Source organism: Montipora foliosa, chromosome 6, assembly GCF_036669935.1.
Source record: "Montipora foliosa isolate CH-2021 chromosome 6, ASM3666993v2, whole genome shotgun sequence".
NCBI classification, from domain to species: domain Eukaryota; kingdom Metazoa; phylum Cnidaria; class Anthozoa; order Scleractinia; family Acroporidae; genus Montipora; species Montipora foliosa.
The window spans coordinates 22,456,829-22,477,585 of NC_090874.1; the positions used below are offsets into that span (position 1 = coordinate 22,456,829).

Sequence of the window (20,757 nt, forward strand, 5' to 3'; positions counted from 1 at the left end):
AAGTGAAACGTGGTTTGTACCAAGAGAAAGTAAATTCCAATGTCGATTCCAGTCTAATGTCAGGTTAATAAATACACAAACGAAAAATGAGCAGTTGTTATGCCCTCTTGCCCTGGTTAACGCTGGCTTACTGGCTTACGCTTGCAGCTTCAATTAATCTTTTACCACGAAAAAGACCTTACCTGAGGAATAATGGACAGACTACTTCTCAAGTCACTGAGTGAAATATCCGTGATAGACACAGAATCTATCCAAATATTTCCCTTTGGTTCTGCCAGCCTAAATAAGGCAGCCATTAACGACGACTTCCCAGCACCAGTTCTACCAACAACACCGATCTGAGATGGAAGATAGAAACGAAAAAGGTTTTCATATGACATCCTTGAAAAGGTAGTGCTAGTAGTAGTAGTAGTAGTAGTAGTAGTAGTAGTAGTAGTAACATTTTATTCCTGTCGACCAAAGCTGAAGGTGACGTAAGAACTCTTTAAATGTATCTTGCAAATCAAGAGTTTCGGCTTTTCTGAAAATAGAGCAGTTGTCTCGTTCTTTTACCTTCTCTTTGGCTTGAATGCAGAACGTAATGTTCTTTAACACATAAGGCAGAGTGTGGTGATGTGCGTAGTAGAGACCTTCAGCTGTAATTATCCCGTTCTTGGGCCAATCCTCTGGTACGTCCACGGTTTTATCGTTGAGTTGCGTTTCTTGGTCAAGATGGGTGTATTCCATTACACGCTCCACTGAAGTCATCTAAGGACAAAAAGCAGGCATGTGCTTTGAATTACAAAGCTGCTCATTGCTGTGATGGTCTGAAACTCTTCAGAGATTACACGATTTGGTTGTGTTTCTGCAATTCGAATGGACAAGTATTACAAAGCTGCAGTCGTAAAGTTCTTATCGGTTCTCATGTAAATTCGAAAGGTTATGATCAGGTTGGACAAAACTCTGAACAAAGTAACGTTAAAACGCGACCATCAAATGTGGAAATTACACCTTTTAGCGTTGTATATACCACGTGTAATGTAGAATAAACATTTACTGTTGAGACTACCTTTAGTACCAAGTAAATTCTAGACAACTTACTAAGTTCTCCACCTCAGCACTCTGGCGCACACCCCATTGAAAGCTACCGGTTAACACTCTAGCATATATGAGAGCAAGGCCCACCACTCCAGAGGAAAGCTCTTGAATGTTAATTTAAAAAAAAAAAGGAAAAGAAAAAGAAAATAAAGATAACAAAACTGTTTGCCAAAAGCAACTTGGGATCAGGTAAAAACAAATAAACCATTCGGTGAAAAAGACCAATTGTTGCCTCTTTACTTCCTTAATTTAGAAATTGGTTTTTGCCTCTTTAAACCCCGACAACGAGTGGCGCGAGTACAAGAATCTCAATGCGCCTCGTGATCTAAACACTTGGTTTAATTGCTGGTTTTCACTCACGTGATCAACAGCCATGTTTTTCAACGAAAACAAAAGGAAGCGTTTGCATAATAATAGAGTTAAATTCCCGGAGGATTTGGTCGGGGCACTAGCATGGCCGCCTTTTCTTTGTTTAGGGGCACCAACATGGCGGTCGTGACGTCATGTGAAAACCGAGAATAGGAAGAATGCCACTGATTGCCCGAAAACTATACGATCGGCTTTCTTGCCGGCTCAACCAATAAACACGTTAGAAAAAATTCCTTTGAATATGAAACCAGTACTATTTGCCGCTTTAGCAATCTGGCCATCTAACAACAACTACTACAAAAACTGGAACTGCAACTACAACTACAACTAAAGCTACAGCTACAGCAACAGCAACTACAACTGCTCCTGCTAACCCTAACTGCTACACCTTTTGCTGTTCATTTGCGTAAAATATACATTCATTTACGTCAACAGTTGAAACTATACGGCAAATATAACGAACTTTCAATAATGCTATTTGCAGATGTATTAACATTCAATAGCATCAATGGATGAACAATTGCACCTTTGGGCAATGACAGATAACAATATACCTTAAATCTCGCGCGATGGTTAATCATTAACACCACCAAAAAATCAATTGCATAGTAAGACAACCAATGGCGTATTAGAGAAATACAATAATGCAATTTGCATAGAGACGCACAATCAATTGCACCCTCATACAATCGTTTAATCGTTGGTAGTTTTCGAACAAACAATAGGAAGAAAAATATTCGTTAGTGTCATTCATAGTAGTTACATGTATTTTAAAATACTGAACTATTCATCATCATCATCATCACCATCGTCGCCGTCATTGTTCTCGAGCTTATCCAGCAGAGCTCAATTACTCTACTAATTGCAGAAATTGTAAATCAAATCACAATGACTGCAGACCAAATCAAATATTGGTTTTTGGTGAGAGAAGACTCGTAACCCTAGATAGGATAAGGACCTCTCAGGTGAGGGATTGTAATCCTCTAGAGAGTATTGTGTTCTTGGGGATTGTAAGCCCTCGGCGAGGATTGTAACCTCGCATTGCCAACTTGTTGTCATGGCCTTGGGGATTGTAACCCCTTGGAGAGGATCACGACTTCTCTTTGCCGGGCAACTTAGTTATCCTGCTTTTTCACGACCTGCTAATGGAGTGCTTCATCTCCTACCCCATTACCCAACAAATTGTTGTCTGTTCCACTCGCTGTTAATGGGTTGGGAACTTTAAGGTGACAGAAGACTCAGGATATTCAGAGAAAAATCTCTCAGACAAAAGTAGAGATTCAACGAAAACTCAAATTTGCATAGGCTGTTGAGTTCGGGAATCAAACCCAAGCGATATTGGTCAGTACCTACACTTTTCTTGATCTACAAAGCTTTGAATTGGATTCAATCGAAACTCTTTTTATTGTATCTATCGGATAGTCCACGCGCTGTAATTAGCAAATTTAGAGGACCGTATTCTACAGTACGGCTCGCGATACGGCGAGCTGAGTTTGAAATTTTGATGCAACATTTTCCAGAAAGTTATTCATGTTGTTTTACGGGAAATAAACTTGTGAAAATGTTTTAATCTTGCAACGTAAAGTGCGGACCCCGAACTCGATTAGTAAAAAGAGGATATTACATGGCCGCGCGGGGATTCGAATTTCATCCTCGAGTGCTGATAGTATCTCACTCGTTCGCGATACTATCAGCACGAGAAGATAACATTCGTGTCCCCAAGCGACCATGTAATGTTCAGTTTATTATACAGATATTGATGAAATGTCCAGAATAAAAACAACTTGTTTTATTCATTTTCGAAATTATTATTGTTATTATGATGATGATGTTCACTGCGCGCGGTGAAGATATGATTTTTCGTACGAAGGAAAATTAGTATTTCACCAGTATCGATAGAAATATATGTTATTTACCGGCTGGGAGGTCCGTTAAGCGAAAAACTGTGACCGAGGTCTTGAAAGTGCTGCCCGAGGCAGCTTTTTCAAGACCGAGGTCACCGTTTTTGGCTATACGGACCAACCCTTAGCTGGTTAACAACAGCGCTTGATAGCGAATGGAGAATTAAAGCGACTTACAAACTGAATATTTCAAAGAGAAATATTTTTATTTAAATTTTATATCCAAACCTCTTGTCTAATAAAAAGTGACTTCTGTATGTAAACGGATTCGGTGTCAAAAAATGGAAATTAAAGGTCGAGGACAAAATTTTTCCGAGCGTTACTGTGCCCGTGGTAGAGATAGGAAAATCCGGACCGCGCGAAGAATCAATCAGATTACATGATTCCCGATACCGTGCCCTCTCGGAAAAAAATTAAAAAGAGGTATTTAACACTTACTTATTCCACCCTCCGCCATCAATAGCGCAGTGAACACTGCCACAACAGCAAAAACAGAACACATGAAATCAAGACGGCATCCAAGCCACCTGGCTCCTGTTTCGAATAACAACCACGAGGCTGAGTGATCATCTAGAAAAACATGGTACATGTCCCTAAATCTATCTTCGGCTGAGTATGCCCGGATAGTGGTGAGACCTTGAATGGTGGCAGAGATGTGAGAGTAGAAAGGATTGCGGTCTGACAAAGAGACAAAAAAACATGTTGTTCAGTTCTTCATTGTTCAATTTTACCAGAGCTAGACACCTTGTTCTAAAATGGCTGCCGTTTTAGTATTCTTTTGTTTGATTGCAAATTGGCCTTTTTGGCCTCGTTCAAGGTTGAACATTCTTTCGAATTTTACGTTTGAAAGAAAGGCCAAAAGGGCCAACTTGCAAGGAAACAAAAAATACTAAAATGGCGGCCATTTTGGAATAAGGTATATACGCAAACTTTAAAGAGCACGAAAGCTAGGAAGAACATTCTAAAACATATTTATAGAATTATCGCAGCAGCAAAATAGTAATCACCGCGTAGACGACTCACAATTCATAAATAATGCATGACGATGAAATAAAGGAGTTTCGTTTTTAAACAAACTGTGGAGGAGGAGGGGGGAGGGGGGGACCGATGGGGAAAGGAAACATCAACTGGGTTGATATGGGAAAGTGACCACCGTAGAGAAATTGCAAGGCTGACATTCCGAGCGTTAGCCCTTCATCAAAGCGAATAAGGGAATTATGGGCTATTGGTGGGAATATAGCACGCGTATTTCGTAGGTCAGATTATTGAATGTCGTACCATTCAACGTTCCCTTTGTAACCTTGTTTATTCTTCTTAATTCTTCTTATCTCACCCCTCCCCTCCGCCCTCCCTTTTTTTAGCTCATGGCTTTGGTTTTTCAAATCAGGCTTATTTGCACCTAAATAAATTGCTTCATTTTTACAACCGATGATCATTTCGCTTAAAAGATCGTTTTATGGCTTATGGCTTTCATTTATTCTCTATATATGATAGCTTCACATGTCGGGATATGAAACGAACTCATTCGCAGTGGACCGGTCCCTAGACCGAATGAAAAAATGGCCGCGAATAAATTATTCTTTTATCTTTGTACTAATTAGCGTTTCTAGCCTCGTTTGAAAGAGTCTATATTCAGATTAATTTGCAATGAAATGATAGTTTATTTGCGGCCATTTATGCATTCGGTCTCGGTCAAGTATTTCTGGGCCACGGCATGTTCAAGGGTTTAAATTCCAACCCAACCCTTGAGCTACCTTTAGGCTTCCTTTCGTTGCACAGATCTATGATTTCTCTTACATGAAACTTACTCATCGCTTCAAGGCGTTTGATTTCTCTTGAAGACCTTACGTAATAATGTCGTAAATACACGAAGAGGGCTAAGATGGGGATGGAGGCTGCCAATAGGTAAGGCATTGCTGCAACATTTAGCAACAAAACTGCGCATGCCAGGAGCAAGAGCTGAAATTGAAGAAAAACAACATCAAGGGTTGAATGAAATACATTTTCTCAAAATCGTTGCGTTGCATATTCAGGACATCACCCACTAGAATTCGTGACTCATGCATGACGGCCATAAGTTAAGAATCTCCCCACATTTGCAAATCATATCCTGTTCTTCTGAAAAGAGCTCCTTACATACACACGTGTATGCAATATCATCAGTGAGCAGTTTAAATATTTTAACAATTATTCCATGAGCACGCTTTGGATATCAGATGGTAGATAGCCAACGAGGCGGGTAGCGCCGAGTTTGCTATAACCAGTGTCATACATCCAACAGGCGCGAATGGAATACATAAAAACTCGTAGACAAACGGTCACCTTAGGTATTTTGTAGTGCTGACAACATTAATTTGCCACCAGCGACAAGTAAACATGCTGACTGTCTAGCAGTTGGCATAGGTCCTAAAGCTGGACAGAGAACTCTGATGCTATGTAGTGCGCAGCTCTGTATTGAATGTATGCATTAGAGGCATTAATGAACAGTACAGCATTGGTAAGTTTAATACAGTAAAGCGAGTTGAATGCTACTTTTTTTGAAAGTTTGGTATATTGTACTGATAGACAACCTTTCGAGTGCTGCGTAATACAGTAAGCAAGTAAAATGTTATAGTTTTCAGTAACGACACTCGCGTATTATCTGCGAAATACAATAAAAAAATAGACATACATAACCTACCCGACAATAATCATAGAATGTTTCAGGCAAAAGGTCATCCATCAGACCAATATCTTTTGAGAATCTGTTCAACACTCTTCTTAAAAATGTTAAAAAAATACGCGCTGGACAATCCTAAACTTGGGTTCTTGAAAAAGTGAACCCGAATCAAGTACCAGCAAATGTTAATAAGTGTAATAAGTCGTACAAATATGTGTGCCCAAAGTATGGAGTTAAGACGCCTTGTCGGCATTAGTGAATTAAAAGAAGGAAAAAAAGTCAAAAAGTTATTTTTGTTTTCACATGACAAGAAAACCATGCGCACGTACCAACTGGATTATGGTCAAAGAAGTAAATGGTTGCCCCTAGAAGCCTTTCAAACATCAAGTTATGTAGATTCTGTGAGGAGCATAAAGTGGTATAAAAGAAAAATCCGGCGCTTGCGAATCCCAACAGAAATGTACAGACTACAACTGTAGCATAAATAGCAACGTATTTTGTCCTCATATGGGATAGGTCCAGATTATAATTTGAAACGTTATTTGCAAGAAGTGAAGCATGTTCATCCTCGACAACTGCCCTGAAAATACAGATGGAAACCAAAGGACGTGTGTGAATCATTTATCACTCACTTACGAGTAGCCGGAGATTTATCCAATGTATGGATGTAACGCGCAGGAAAGGGAGAGGACAATTTCATATAAAAACTGCAATAATAAAGCATGCAGAACAGAGACAATAAGGTTCCCAATGAAAATTAAAGACCTGCAATGTGGAAGCTTCAAGTTTTGGTTAAACTTAATCATTCGTGAAAACTAAATTATCGAAAATAGCATAATGATGTTATAGCAAAAATAATGCTTTATGGGGCGAAAAAAATAAGAGCTTCTTAGATCAGATAGGGTTTGGAGAACTTTGGATAAAAGCACACTATAGACTTAAAGCTATCGAATTAAAAAGATGGCTAAATAAGATAAATAACGACAGAAGGAAACTTAAGATGCTAACCAAAACAACAAAATGAGAACCTTGCGAAATTTCAAAACGATAGACAATTACAAATTAATGCAAAGATTACCTGCGCATGACCCAAGCTCTGCGAAACTCCTGACCATGTAGGCGAACATGTGCCATAGAGTTCTTATTGCCAAAAATTCGCTATTTGAACCTTGCGGCGCCTGCACACTCCTCGTACTAACATGAATGTGCCAATCAGAGACACTTTTCATTGTTCTTCAAGAAAACCAATGAGAAGACACTTTGCCCCAGGGATCCCCAGAGCTCTTCTCTCCCTCAGTCATGCACAAAAGAGAAGAGCTTTGGGATCGAGATTGGATGGGGGGCAAACGACTTCAACCTCACTCAACATTCGCGAAAACAAAAGAAATAATGAATGGTTGTTGAAGCAATTTTTTAAAAAGCCTTAAAAACACTTTTAAATTCATTCAACATCAATTCAACATGTTTCAACACGGTTGAAAGTACACATAACCAGTTACGAAAACCGTAACTTAACAATAACGCGATTGCTAGCGTTTATTTTTGCTGAAAATAAGCAATGATCATGACCACCCTCACACTTATCGGAACACTACGTGACCTTCATTAAAATCGAGCGCGCATCTCCTTCTTAGCTCTCTGGGTGTAAGTGACTTATAAACATGAAAGAATACATCTTTCCTTTGGAATTAGAACGAAAGCAAAAATATTACAATCAAGAATAAGAAATAATTTTGAACTTACCACTGCGCGAGCCACAAATCGCAGGCCACGGATGATGCCTAACGATTTAAAGCATGTCCTTTATTAAATTAAAAAAATGGCCGTTACATTAATACTACTATTCTGTGGAGTGCTTCAAACTTTGTTTCATACGATGGCCATGATCCATGCTACTCTTTGACCACTTTCATAAAAGCTTCCCACTTTTTTCATGCACCGCACTTCATCTAATTTAAAAACGTGGAGTACATTTCCAACGTTAAAGAGAAGAGATACAATAGATGGAAGATTTTAATGTTACGGTTAAGCCACGAAAGTAAACAAGGGCAATTTTTGGAAATCGGCAAGGCTTTAAAAGAGGTGAAAAGCAATTTTTTTTTTGGTCGCTTCGTAACGAAAACTATGACCCGGCTTCAAAACACTGAAATATCTTTCCTGCTTCTAACTTATTACAAGTTCAAGACACAAGTAATTTGTTTCTTTCGTTTTGCTGGAATTCAACGTAACAACAACAACAAATATGCTCAAAGTTTACCTGAGCACCCAAGAGGAAGAGTACCAACAATAGTATCTTTATTACGCCAGCGCCTGCTTTCCAGTAATCAATGTAGATTTTCCAAGTTATGTTTCCTCTAGAGCGATCTTCTTTCTCCATTGTTTGCTCGCGTGTCGATGCCTGATTGTTAAAATAAGAAGAATCGAATGCTACAAAACAGCATTTTTTCACTATGTACAGGCAGTCCCGATAGATGTGATCTTAAAATCACCTAACACCAATTGTATTTACTTCGCTAAAGCCAGATTTCTGAGCCAAAAGACATAAGATAAAAAAAAACAACATACTGTAAAAACACACCCAAAAAATAAGCTGACTCCTCACAAATTTCGTTTAGTTTTACGGCGCATTAAAGTTGGTAAAAAAGGTGCCACAGATGAAAAGAGCTGTCTCAGGAAAAAGGGAAGTTTGGGCACTTTCTCTCAAAAATATCCTTGCAATTATAAATTGTCATGTCCTCAAAGTATCGTTTTCAATGGGCCGTTAAAGTTGCTGCACTAAAGTGACAGTCACCTCTTCAGTGATACAATTGGTGAGAAGACGACCAGATGTCCTCGTCCCTGGGTCTTCCATCAAATCACAAACTGGTTTGCACCGCCAATATTCTTTTGAACGCGACAAATAATTAAAAACATGCATACCACAGTCTTAACCGTTGTTGTTTCTCTGGAACAAGAGTGAAGATCTTTCTCCTCCAGGTCAACATCATCAGCTTCAAGAGCGCTATCGGTATCAGTTTCAGGAATGGTAATCAGGGATTTAACATCAAGACCAGACATTGATAACTCTGAAAAAGAACCTCGGCCAACACAGGAGCCCTGCAGGAACAGAAAATGCATTTTCCTTTCTGGTCATATGGCATGAGAATCATGATAAAATGTCTCTCGCGTGATCATCATGCTTGAGTCGAAGGGAATGTTAATGGAGTCTTCAGTTTGATATCTCACACAACGATTACTGCTACCGTCGTTGTAATCAAAACAATGCCATGCAATGTATACCAAGATTTTTGGCTATTGTTCCCAAAATCAGTACCGACTTGCTCATCCAGTTACGGAAGTCGCATATTCCACCATACTTTGAAAAACGCTCTGTATCAGTATCCTTTGATTGCACTCACGTGATAAGACGGCCATGTTAGTACCAAAACAATAGCAAATTTTTGCACAATAGAAGAGTTAAATTGCCGAAAGACTTTTTCGCCATTGTTCTTCCCATAAACATGGCCGTCGTGACATGAGGTGCCATCAAAGAATACCTAAAGGGTAATCTTCCAAATGTTGTTATTGTCTTATTCAATGCTTCAAAATATCTCTTCCCCGACAGTGCCCTCTGAATCACCCACTTGCCCTTTTCCCATTTATTCTTCCTTCCAGAATAATATTTCCTTTTAGTATAAATACACAGGTGATTATACAAAATCGCGCGCTCTAATTGGCTCGCTATCTCGGATTATCAGCCGATAATCACCTCGACGGACAAAATGGCTGCCAGTAGTCGTTTTGCCACTGTAAGTGAAGATGATTTCGCGTTGAAATGTTTTTTTTTCTCTTTTTTGAAATAATCACCTTTGTATTTATACTAAAACAATTATTCGCCTCAGGTTCAGTGATTATCGGTGAATATTCACCTTTAATCACTTCGCCTTCAGCGAATAATTGTTAAATATCCATTACTCCTTTCCCTATGAACAACATTGTTCCTAGTGATCCATATTACCGCTCATAGTATGAATTGTGGGGCATTCGCAAAAGGGCAGTAATAAACACGGCGTACTTGTTATAAGCTGCCAAGACTAGTCTTCTCTCTGTTAGAACTCGCTTACAGCAGAACCCAAGCCCTAACAATTAGCCAGTATAAAAATGCCATTCACTACTTGCACAATCCCATAATACACCTCTATTACCCACCAAGACTTTTGCATTTCCATTGTTTGCAATTTCTCCTGGGACATGAAAATGTCCCAAGAGAAGTCGAAAATAATGCCTATGCTGATTTTTAGGGAGTAAAAGAGGTGTTTTAGGGGATTTATACAAGTAGTGAATTATACTCTGTTTGTCCCTCCAAAATTTTGCATAAGCATTGTTTTTCTCTTCTCTTGGGACTTATAACGGTCCCAAGAGAAACTGGAAACAACGCCTATGAAAATTTTTGGAGGAACAAACAAAGAGTATTATGGTATTTTTGATATTTGCTAATAGTACTTACCTCCTTTAAGCATAAAATGGAGGTTGCATCTGTAAGGTATTGCAGTTGATGGGTCACCAAAACACTGACCTTCTCTTTCAATAAGCCAAGAATACACCTGCAAACACACCGAGTTGGTGTCCTTTAATTTATCAAACAGGAAAATTTTAAGTAAAAGGCTATTGGTTAACAATTTAAGGGGAAAGAAAGAATGGACACAAGATTTAGGGTGAAATACCCGTTCATAACTTTAACTCTCTTGTCATAACGTGAAATGCGAGAATGACAAGGCATTTTTTTGTTTGCCTCACAATATGGTCCCTAAAATTAACAAGATGAAGATCTCGACTTTCCACATGCATTTACTGGCAGTCCTTTTCAGACGATCGAAGTACACCAAATTGTCACCAAACCCAAAAATTGCTTGTGTCAACGGGGCTTAACTTACTTGTCAAAGAGTTCACGTCCCACATTTGTATCTACTGCACTGAGAGGATCATCAAGAAGATAAATGTGTGCATTGTTATAAACAGCTCTAGAAAAAGGAAAAAAGATAACATGAACAATTTGCTCGTAATTAAGTAATTAACCTTCCGGAATGAACCACATAATAACATTGAAATGACATCGTGGTATCGTGCAATACAAGAGTTACACCATTTCCTAAAAGACCAACCACTAATCAGCTAAGATCTGAGAGAAATTTTCACGCGTACGATTGGCTTATAAACGGTGACATTAGATATGGCTAGAACATGCGCACTACCGTGATACTCTCCCTTTAATACAAACCTCGCTAAGCTGATGCGTGCCTTTTGTCCCCCACTGAGCACTACACCTCTTTCTCCGACCAAACTGGAATCTCCATCGTTAAATAGCTCCAAGTCCTGACAGGACAAATTTGCAATGCATGGTTCTTAGTAGTGATTATGTTTAACAGCTAATAAATGAGAAGAAGGTGTTTTCTACCTTCCTTTTTGTAAGGGCGTGAGTGGTTAATGCAAGGTACTTCAGAGAGATTTGTTTCTTGATTTAATCAAACTCTGTGACGACAAATATACTGTAGTACCTGGTGCAACTTCAAAACTGCAGCTTCTTTACTTAACGGACGACACCAAGTGCTCAGTTAAAACACAATTCAACCACACAAGACTGACACTGCAAATGTTGCCACCGCGCACCGATGGCTTAGTTGGTTGAGCATCGGGCTGTCATGCGGGAGGTCGTGAGTTCGACTCCGGCCGGACCAACACTCAGGGTCTTAAAATAACTGAGGAGAATGTGCTGCCTTTGTAATTACATCTGCAAATAGTTAGATTTTCAAGTCTTCTCGGATAAGGACTGTAAACCGGAGGTCCCGTCTCATAACCCTTGTTGGAAATCAAATAGCATGGGACGTTAAAGAACCCACTCACTATTCCATAAGAGTAGGGGACGTTGTCCCCGGTGTTGTGGTCTGACCTTATCTGGACGGGGGCATCTTTCACTTCCTAAATTAAAATTGTAAACTGTGTAATAAGCAGTCTGGCTTAAGTCCCCCGAAACACATTGTAAATTAGCCCTGAAAAGCCCGGAGGGGAGAGACTAATAGCTACACTCACTCACTCATTTCCACATAATGAATGTTTTGTGTTTTTGTTCTTTTTACTGGGCTGCCATATGGCAATCCAGTCAGAATCTGAGTGGAATTTATCCGTTTTATTTTTAGCTATTAATTATTATATCGCTTTAATCTAACCCAAAAACAGTCAGAGAGTAAAAAACCTCATATTTACTAACCATTTCCTTCGCTTTTGTATTTGTCAGCATTGTGATTTGCGATAATTGAGGTTCACGGGTTCGCAAGTATGTCTTTATATCTCATAGATATTTATATTTTCAATTACAAACTCTGTTTTGATTAAAACAGACAAAGAAGGCTTCCTGACTCGACAGATGAAATGTAAATATTCATTCAGTGAAATATTACAACAAAATTAACAAACGAAAGACAGGAAGTTTCTTGGCTAAGAAGTAGTTTAATGTAAACAAGAACGTTGACACAAGGTGATCAAATGCACCTTTGTGGTTGCCTTTTGACAGAATATCATGACCTTCCTTTTGAATCATAGAAGTCAAAGACGGCAAATATTTTAGTGTTTTTACGATCGATTACCATTAATCTTTCGCTGAGAATTAGAAATTCAGAGTTTTGTATAAAAATATGTTCCTTTTTTTTCATCTGTCTTTTGGCTACCCTGGGTGCCAGAGGAATTTTTGGTTCAAGGTCGGGGAGAACGCTCCGCGATTCCAAATCAACGGTCGAGGACGAAAAAGAAAAAAAAAAAAAAACCTCTGGTAGCACAACCCCAGAACCTCATTTCCATGTCATAAAATTGGGACAGAATAAGCCATTTCCGAGTTCACGTCTGCCTCCTCTTCAAAGCGAGTCTAAGTGCAAAGTTTTTGTGATGGTAGTTAGTTCTACTTTACATATGAAAGCAAACTAATTATCATAAGAAAAACTTCGCACTTAGACTCACTTTGAAGTGGAGGCAGACATGAACTCGGAAATGGCCTATTTGTCCTAGTTTGCTGATTGGACATTACATTCGAGGGAGTTTCTGATTGGATAAATCAAAAAACCGGTTCTCAACAGCTGTTGTTACAAGCAGCGTTGCGTGACCTCTGCCCGAGAGGAAAAGGCCAAGCCGTTCCGATGGTCCGTGTGCTGCTTCAGTGTTTTCACGCACTTTAGCGGTTTTGACAACGTGAAAAGACCCATTTTGATTGTAGTTAAATTATCTTGCTTATCGATTCGCGCACGTGAGCACAACGTCCGGGTGACCTCTCAAATGGCCTAAATGCCCCCCCCCCCCCCCCCACTTAAAAAAATTAACTGGGATGCTGCAATTCAATACCACCCAACTCAGTGCCTTCTATTGTTGTGCAACACGCTCATGGAGCGTCAAATTATTTCATTTTTCCCGTTTGGGGCGAGTTTATGAAGTTGTTTAGCAAGTGGATCCAGACAATGAAATCAGTCAAATGACCAGTGGAACCAAACATTATTGATGTTAATGCTCGAGTTACTATAATGATGTTCTACTTGCTTCTGAAATCATGACTAAAATTCAAAAGAAATAATTAATAAATAAAAGAAATAAACAAGTCAAATAATCACAAACCCTTTGCAAAGCACAAGCTTCTAAGACTTTGAGGTACCGTTCTTTGACAAATTCTTTGCCAAACAAAATATTTTCTTTAACTGTTCCAGAAAATATCCAAGGCTGTTGGCAAGCATAGCCTATTCTGCCAGATACCTTCCTCTCACCGCTATAAATTGGCAATTCTCCAAGCAAAGCCATCAGCAAGGAGGACTGTTGAGGAAAATATATCATTCCTAGTTAAATTGATGAATTAGGAAACCATTCGGCGCATAAGCCTATAATGTTAAAAAGCCGCAATTACAAAGGAATTAAATTATGATCCTAATTTTTCCTAGTCGTTGAATGATGCAGAAAATTCGTAAACGAAATAAATCTTCATTCCATAGCATAGCAATATTAAGGCTGCAAAAAATAAGGAAAAATTGTAGAATAGTTTCACGTGCCAAGAAGAGCAGTCTGTGAAGAGCTCGGAACTATACCTTTCCTGAGCCAACTGGTCCAATCACAACATGTAACTCACACTGAAAGAAAAAGTTCATTTTTCATAAACGCACTGGTTTGCAAACTAAAGCCTTGGATGTAATTTACTTCTTAACTGAGTGATGATGGCAAACGGTTGCAAGCAGTTTCCCATTTAAGCATTTCAAAAACTTTATTACATATTCTTCTTGAGCTAAAATAACTTTAGGCAGTTTCTTTTTGATACTCTCTCAAAGAATAAGATTTGTGGTACGTACCTGTACCTGTGGTACGTGCTACAGAAAATCACAAGGCACTGAATTGTGTGGTATTGAAATACAGCATTCCAGTCTCTGAAGAATAACAAATAAAAGAGAGGCGAGAAACATTGGCTTCTGGGCTGACATGTTGATAATTTTCAAGTTCCCTCACAACTTCTTTTCACCACAAGTGTGCCCTCTGAGCATCTGACAGCTTTGTAATACATGTAATAAACTTCACTGAAGTCAAGCCCTGTTTCGCGGGGTTAGTGTTAGGATGGGAGACCACAACAATAAACCCCTCATAAAAAACAGAAACATCTGACCGAAAATACTATTAACGCTAACAAATGCGAACTCAGCAAGGTACAGATTTTGTTAGCTTGCTTTATGCAAAACAAATATTGATGAAAAAGCAAATAACTATTGATACATAGTTTTCAGAAAGAGCAGAAGGAAGTTTCCCGGACGGTCGATCGAGAATAAAATATTTACGACATCAAAACAACATTAATTTTGAACCGTGAATATAGAATATAAAAAGTTACGATCAGCGACAAACATTTTGGGAGATTTTTGCTACGTTCAAGTAAATTGCAAAATCGAAAGTGACATGGCCGGAATTCAGCGGGCGCCGTGATTAAGTTACCGCGGCATGTTTACTCGCCAAACAGTGAAGCATCTGTGTCAAATGATGGCAAGATACCGGGTTTTTGGAAGTTTCTTTTTCTGTCAAGTGTTATAAAGTTTGACAATGAAATGAGCGAAGTCAAAACAAAGATTACAATCGCCCAACTCTTGTTTATACAAAGTCAAAATTTACTCTCCAAGACGCGTACGACGTTATTTATCACCAGGTAATTCCATCATTTTGGAAATAGCAGCTACTTTATTATTCATCTGCTTCACAAGTTTTCACTGATTTTGGGGCTCATTTTGTTGAAACTCAAGCACGCTTCCAACGGGCCTGTGAACCCTTCCTGCTTACAGAGCAATACTAAAAAACTTCTCCCACATCACATTTCAACCTTAAGCTCGAAAATTCAATACACAACATGATATTATAATTCACAAAGGCAGAAAATACCACAGAATCCTTTTCCAGGGAAAAATTTATTGAAACAAACAACATATTCGCTCTTAGAGGCGAAAACCTCTTCCTATTTCATTGCGTGCGTGAAGACAAGAAACTCAATCGTGTCAAATTACCATGTACTTCAGGTAAATACAACTCACTTTGATTTCGTCTCGACGGGTGATAGATTGTTGTCGAAGTCCAGTACTCGTCGCTTTTGAGATTCCTGCCTAGTTTATCCAACTGACTTTCCATTATTGAGCTCCATAAGGGTATATTTTGTTTAAGGATCCACTATAGAACGCCATTCGCGTTACATGACTTTCAACGCCATTGCAGGCTAAGTTAATGATTCTACTGTGTCCACCAGAGAAATCTACGCAGTTCCACTACCCTCTCGATCCTAAGAAAATACGCGCAGAAGGCTCTATGCACAAAGACACCACTTACCAGGGGAGTGACAGGCAAGACTTTTACCGACACGGAAAAAAAAGAAAAAAAAGTAAAAAAAAGAAAAAAAAGAAAACAAACAAACTAAACGCAGACCTCGACTGGGTTTGCCATAGGCAACCCAGTAAAAAGTTAAATTCCCACAAACCTGCTTTGCTTCAAAGGTAACTTCCTTAAGTGCTGGGCTCAAAGACTGAAAAGAATATTAAAAGGATCGCTCAGCCACTACACAAAAATTAAAATTATAAGAAGATATTTTTAAATGTCACAAAAAAAGTCACGAAAACTGTGTCAATTCTGATCTCGTACCTGATCCCAGTATGCTATAATGTTAGTTAATTGCACCACTGGTGCTTCCACGTTACTGTCAGTGCTATTCAATTCAACAGATAAAGGTGTAGGCCTTTCTTCCAACTCTAAAAATCTCTAAACACAAAACAAAGCATACATTACAGAACTATAAAATAATACAAAAGTCATGCTTCCACTGAAAGCTATACGTTTTTTCACGGTCAATTTAATTTGTATAATGTCCAAACTTTTCCTTTACTTCCATACCATGCATGTTTGTAGTTTCATTTAGTGTACATGTACAAATTAGTTTAAATCACAGTTTGCTCTTATCAAGCTGAAAAACTGCGTTCTTACTGGAGTGGGGAGTTTCAGAAACGACAACCGTGATAGCTATACAGTAATGACAACACCAGAAAGAAAGAAAGTGCATTTTAGTACAACGTTAAATGACCAAATTTTACGGTTTTGACGACAACGTCAGTGAGCATACAATGGTACATTGTAATTCGTTCATTCTTTATCTTTTTTTCAAAACCTCTCGCAGCAGTCGACCCATTTTTAGGGTACCTCGCCCATGTTGTACAATGTGAACAGGATGGAAAAATCGCGAAATTCTTACTACATGTATAATAAGATACAAGTAGCACAAAGTTGTAATGTATCTTGAAGTCACGTTTTCACAGATGCTGGTGTCATCGTTTCTTAAACTCCCTAATTTTGGACTGCATGCGACTGTTGACTTCATGTATTCAGGGGTATGTGGTAATCACCAATTTTACAGTACTGCGCAAGGTTATTGGCAAGAGGTTTTTAAACCACAGATTAGTCAAGGTGGAGGAGGGCAAAGTGTGACATTTGACCAATTTTTGGTAGGGGTAAAGGCATACGTAATTAAGATGTGATCAAATTAAAAAGGACCAATACAGTACTCGCAAAAATCCTATTATGTACCTGTAATCGCTTCTCTGACACGTACAGAACCTTCTTTCACAAACATTACAGAAGTACTGAAGAAAACCGTGGTGACAACTCTGACAGAAAAGAAAGTCCCAGAACAACAAACAGCCTTTCAACAGTAAGCGTGTGGCCAGTCATCACAAATGTTGTAAAAACCACAAGGTAGACCAAGGGCAATGCACTGAAAAACAGTGCCCCATTGACAGCACGAAAAAATGATGAGAACTTGATTAATTTTGTTTCTTGCCTAAAAGAAGAAAGATAATGAAAAAAAGCGCCTTAAAGAACTGCAATTGAAAGTGAATATTGCCAACATTAAATGAATTCCACAAAAAAAAGTTGAGGAATAATATGACTAACGTTAAGGTTTGACACATTTGCAACAAGCCTGTTAACACTCAGACATGAAAGAGATCAAGCATTGCGTTTACGTGAAACGGTAAACGCGAAACAGAGGGCTGCTGCTTGTCATAAAAGCACGAAAATTATGTTATTGTAACTCGTCTCCCTCTTTTGAAAAGTTACTGGATAGCTGCTGCTAACACACAGGAAATGAGCTCATAACAAACGATACATCAATTAAGATCGGTATTGCTTAGTATTGTAGTCATTAATTTTGTTTTCAACCATGATGTCAATACAATAAGGTGCTTGAACAACAAGTTTGAGATTCTGGCCTTCTGTGCAGAGTGCTGAGAGATACAAGCTCATGGAAAACACTTGGTTTTCTTTTTTTTAAGGTTATGCATCGACAACAGACTACTATCAGTCAATAAGGTTTCCACGTTCACTTTAGTGAACTCTGCTTTGATTGGACACTTTGTAATTGCTTGGGTTGAGATGCCATTTGAAATAACACCACGCCCCATGCAGTTGTCAAAAAGGTGGACAACGCTATCCACCAGATAAATCACTATCCATTGGATATCGCAATTGATTTTGCTATGAAGTATCCACTGGACAGTGATTTATCCATCAAACAGAGAGAGAAATACAACAGGAAACTCTGCCTTCTGCTCAGCAAGACGTCTCCTTTTAATTCAAGATCGACTATCAAAGATAAATGGGTTCTGGACTTTTTTTCTAAAGAGCTACGCTTGCTGGAATGGAGTGGTTTGAAAAAAAGGACTTAAATTTGCTATTACTCCCAGCAAAATACTAGCTAATTTCTGAGATCATAGCTGTATTCGAGGAGTCATTTCCAAGCATCCAAACGTCCACAATTAATTTTATCAAAACTTGGCATAATTTTGAGCTGCGTGGAACACTAATAGCTAAACATAAACATATATGCCAAGTCTCCAGCTTTCGGCTGGAGACTCTGGACAGCTTTCAGACTCAATCTCCAGCTCTCGAGCCGAGCAAGCAAAATCTCCAGCTGAGCTTGGGTTAACAAATTTTGTCATACATATATCATATAAAATTATTGTTCCACAAACGTAAAACTGTTCATGATCTAAGAAATCGTGAAATCGACGAGAAATCAGCAGCAAATTGACGAGAAATCAAGAAATTCTAGACCCAAGAGCCCTTTTCTTCTCACTGCTCGTGTTTGTTTACCCGAAGTGACTTGGTAAAATGTGTCATTAAATTACCTCAGGATGCAGGAAAAGTGATCTAGGAGAACTCAGATTTAAAATTTTTCCTGGTGAGGGTTGCCCCCAGACCCCCAAGAAAAGTTCGCGCCTTTGGCGCTCGCTCGGATTATAGGCGCTCCATTAAATCTCCAGCGAGCCTCTCCCTACAACTTGGCATCTATGCATCAATCAACTGCTGTTGCTGTCCATCAAATTTAGTACAGTACACACTCCTCCACAAACAAACAAAACAATAATTCAGTTCCTCTTTTAAACTAAGTACTTAATTTAGATAAAATTTAAAATACCTCCATAGTAATACCTTCGTACTTGAGCCACTATTTTGGCAAACGGCCTTTCCCATGTGTACATTTTGATGACCCTCATTCCAGAGATAATCTCATTCATCACTTTGATGCGCTTATCACATAAAACAGCAGTTTTGGCTCTAAAATATAAGAGTGTTTTAAGGGTGAGTCAAAAGTCTACAAAATGAATTACAATTTGCAGAGTACAGCTTTTCCAAAGGAAGACCACGAGTCATGATCAAGTACCCTCCCACTTCCACAATCATAAGTGCATTGGGTTTAAGTCATCTGTTTCAACCTGATGCAAGGGTTAACTTCTCACAATATACTCTGGTATATTCCTCACTCTTTATACCTGCCTCTGATCTTATTACATTTGACTATAGTGCTGTGCTCTTTGATAATCATTAAACATGAACCAAATAGCAGCTTCATTGTACCAGAGCCTTAAAGTGCACCTAAACTCGAATATATTTCTGTCCCAGTACAAATGTCCCTATCCAAAGCAAACATATGTCACCATTGTCACCTAGAATGTTGCTTTGCATTGCAAAGCAGTTTGTGACGTAAAATCGAAAACAGAGCCATGCCTCTCTAATCACGGTCCTGGGTACAAATTTCTGCTAGTTTTGATAACTAAATTGCATCATGGCAGATAAAAAGCGAAATTTTGAGGTAAGAGTGGTAACACATGTTTGCTTTTGGTGGGGAGATTTATGTACTGTAGATGTTAAAAATATTTTAGTGCACTTTAAAGTTCCCCTCTGCATATCAAAACTATGTTAACTAACTAAACACAAAGTGACCCAAATTTGAAGCCTTGATTTAAAAAAAGACACCTGTTTATTTTAACTGGAATTTTCTTATTTAATGGTCTGCCATTACTAACTTTAAGATCTTGAAAAAGCTAGATCAAGGAGAAAATGACATCAAAGGCTCACTAGTTAAGAATGCAATGCGTGCTGTGTACGCCACAGAATTAACATGCAGCATGGGAGTTTTGGGCTTTTAGACTTTTGAAACTCGTGTTTTGCATATGTAATAAGCTGCATTCAAACGGTGAAATTTTAAGCCAGTGAGCCTTTGACATCACTTCTTCCTGGATCCAACCCTCTGAGGTCCAATCGGTCAGTTTTGAACATGTTTATTGAGTAATGGCGAACCACAAAATCTAAAACGTAAGCTCAAAGTAAACAGCCTTTGGATAAAATTTTGCCAGTCAGGTGTAAAAATCTGAAGGAAAAAAGGAAGTGATTTTTTTTAATCACTAAGTTTTTGGCCCAATCTGGTTGAACTGCACCCATGAAATCCAGTCCCTGAACTGCAAGCAGAAGATTGATATCTTAGCCTGCCCAATCAATAATTGTTATTAAACATACATGTAGTCAGAGAACCAATGAAAAGGATGAAATATTGTCTCCTTTTTTGCAACAAATACACAGACACTTAATTTACCTCAGTCTGGCAAAACATCTGCCAATGAATCCCTGAAGTGGGACAAGGAGCACAAAAAGAAAAACTCCAGGAAGAACAGCAAGTCCAATCTCTCGCCAGCATAGAACTGTGACCACAACTACTGCTAATGGTGCCATCCAGATGAAATGGAAAGACTTTGGTACCTTAGAAAAACATGAACCAACTTTACCAAAAACCGAAACTTTCAAGACACAACCTTAACAATTATAAACCCTGACCTCACATTTTGTAAATAATCTTGGTTGTTAATGCTAGTGATTGTAACACTTTATAAACATTTA

At 38.7% G+C, this 20,757-nt stretch overlaps 1 protein-coding gene and 1 pseudogene across 1 annotated transcript in view; both read right to left on the minus strand.

Annotated features, from left to right (window-relative positions):
- Nucleotides 1-5,159, minus strand: part of LOC138005202 (ATP-binding cassette sub-family C member 4-like) — a 10,485-nt gene extending 5,326 nt beyond the window's left edge. Inside the window, exons 1-5 of the mRNA XM_068851464.1 lie at nucleotides 5,102-5,159; nucleotides 3,786-4,025; nucleotides 1,081-1,181; nucleotides 553-747; nucleotides 183-338 (exon numbers count right to left, since the gene is read on the minus strand). Of these exons, the coding sequence (XP_068707565.1) occupies nucleotides 183-338; nucleotides 553-747; nucleotides 1,081-1,181; nucleotides 3,786-4,025; nucleotides 5,102-5,159 (750 nt within the window). The remainder of the gene's footprint in view (nucleotides 1-182; nucleotides 339-552; nucleotides 748-1,080; nucleotides 1,182-3,785; nucleotides 4,026-5,101) is intronic.
- LOC138006992 (ATP-binding cassette sub-family C member 4-like) overlaps nucleotides 3,886-20,757 on the minus strand; it is a 27,659-nt pseudogene continuing 10,787 nt past the window's right edge.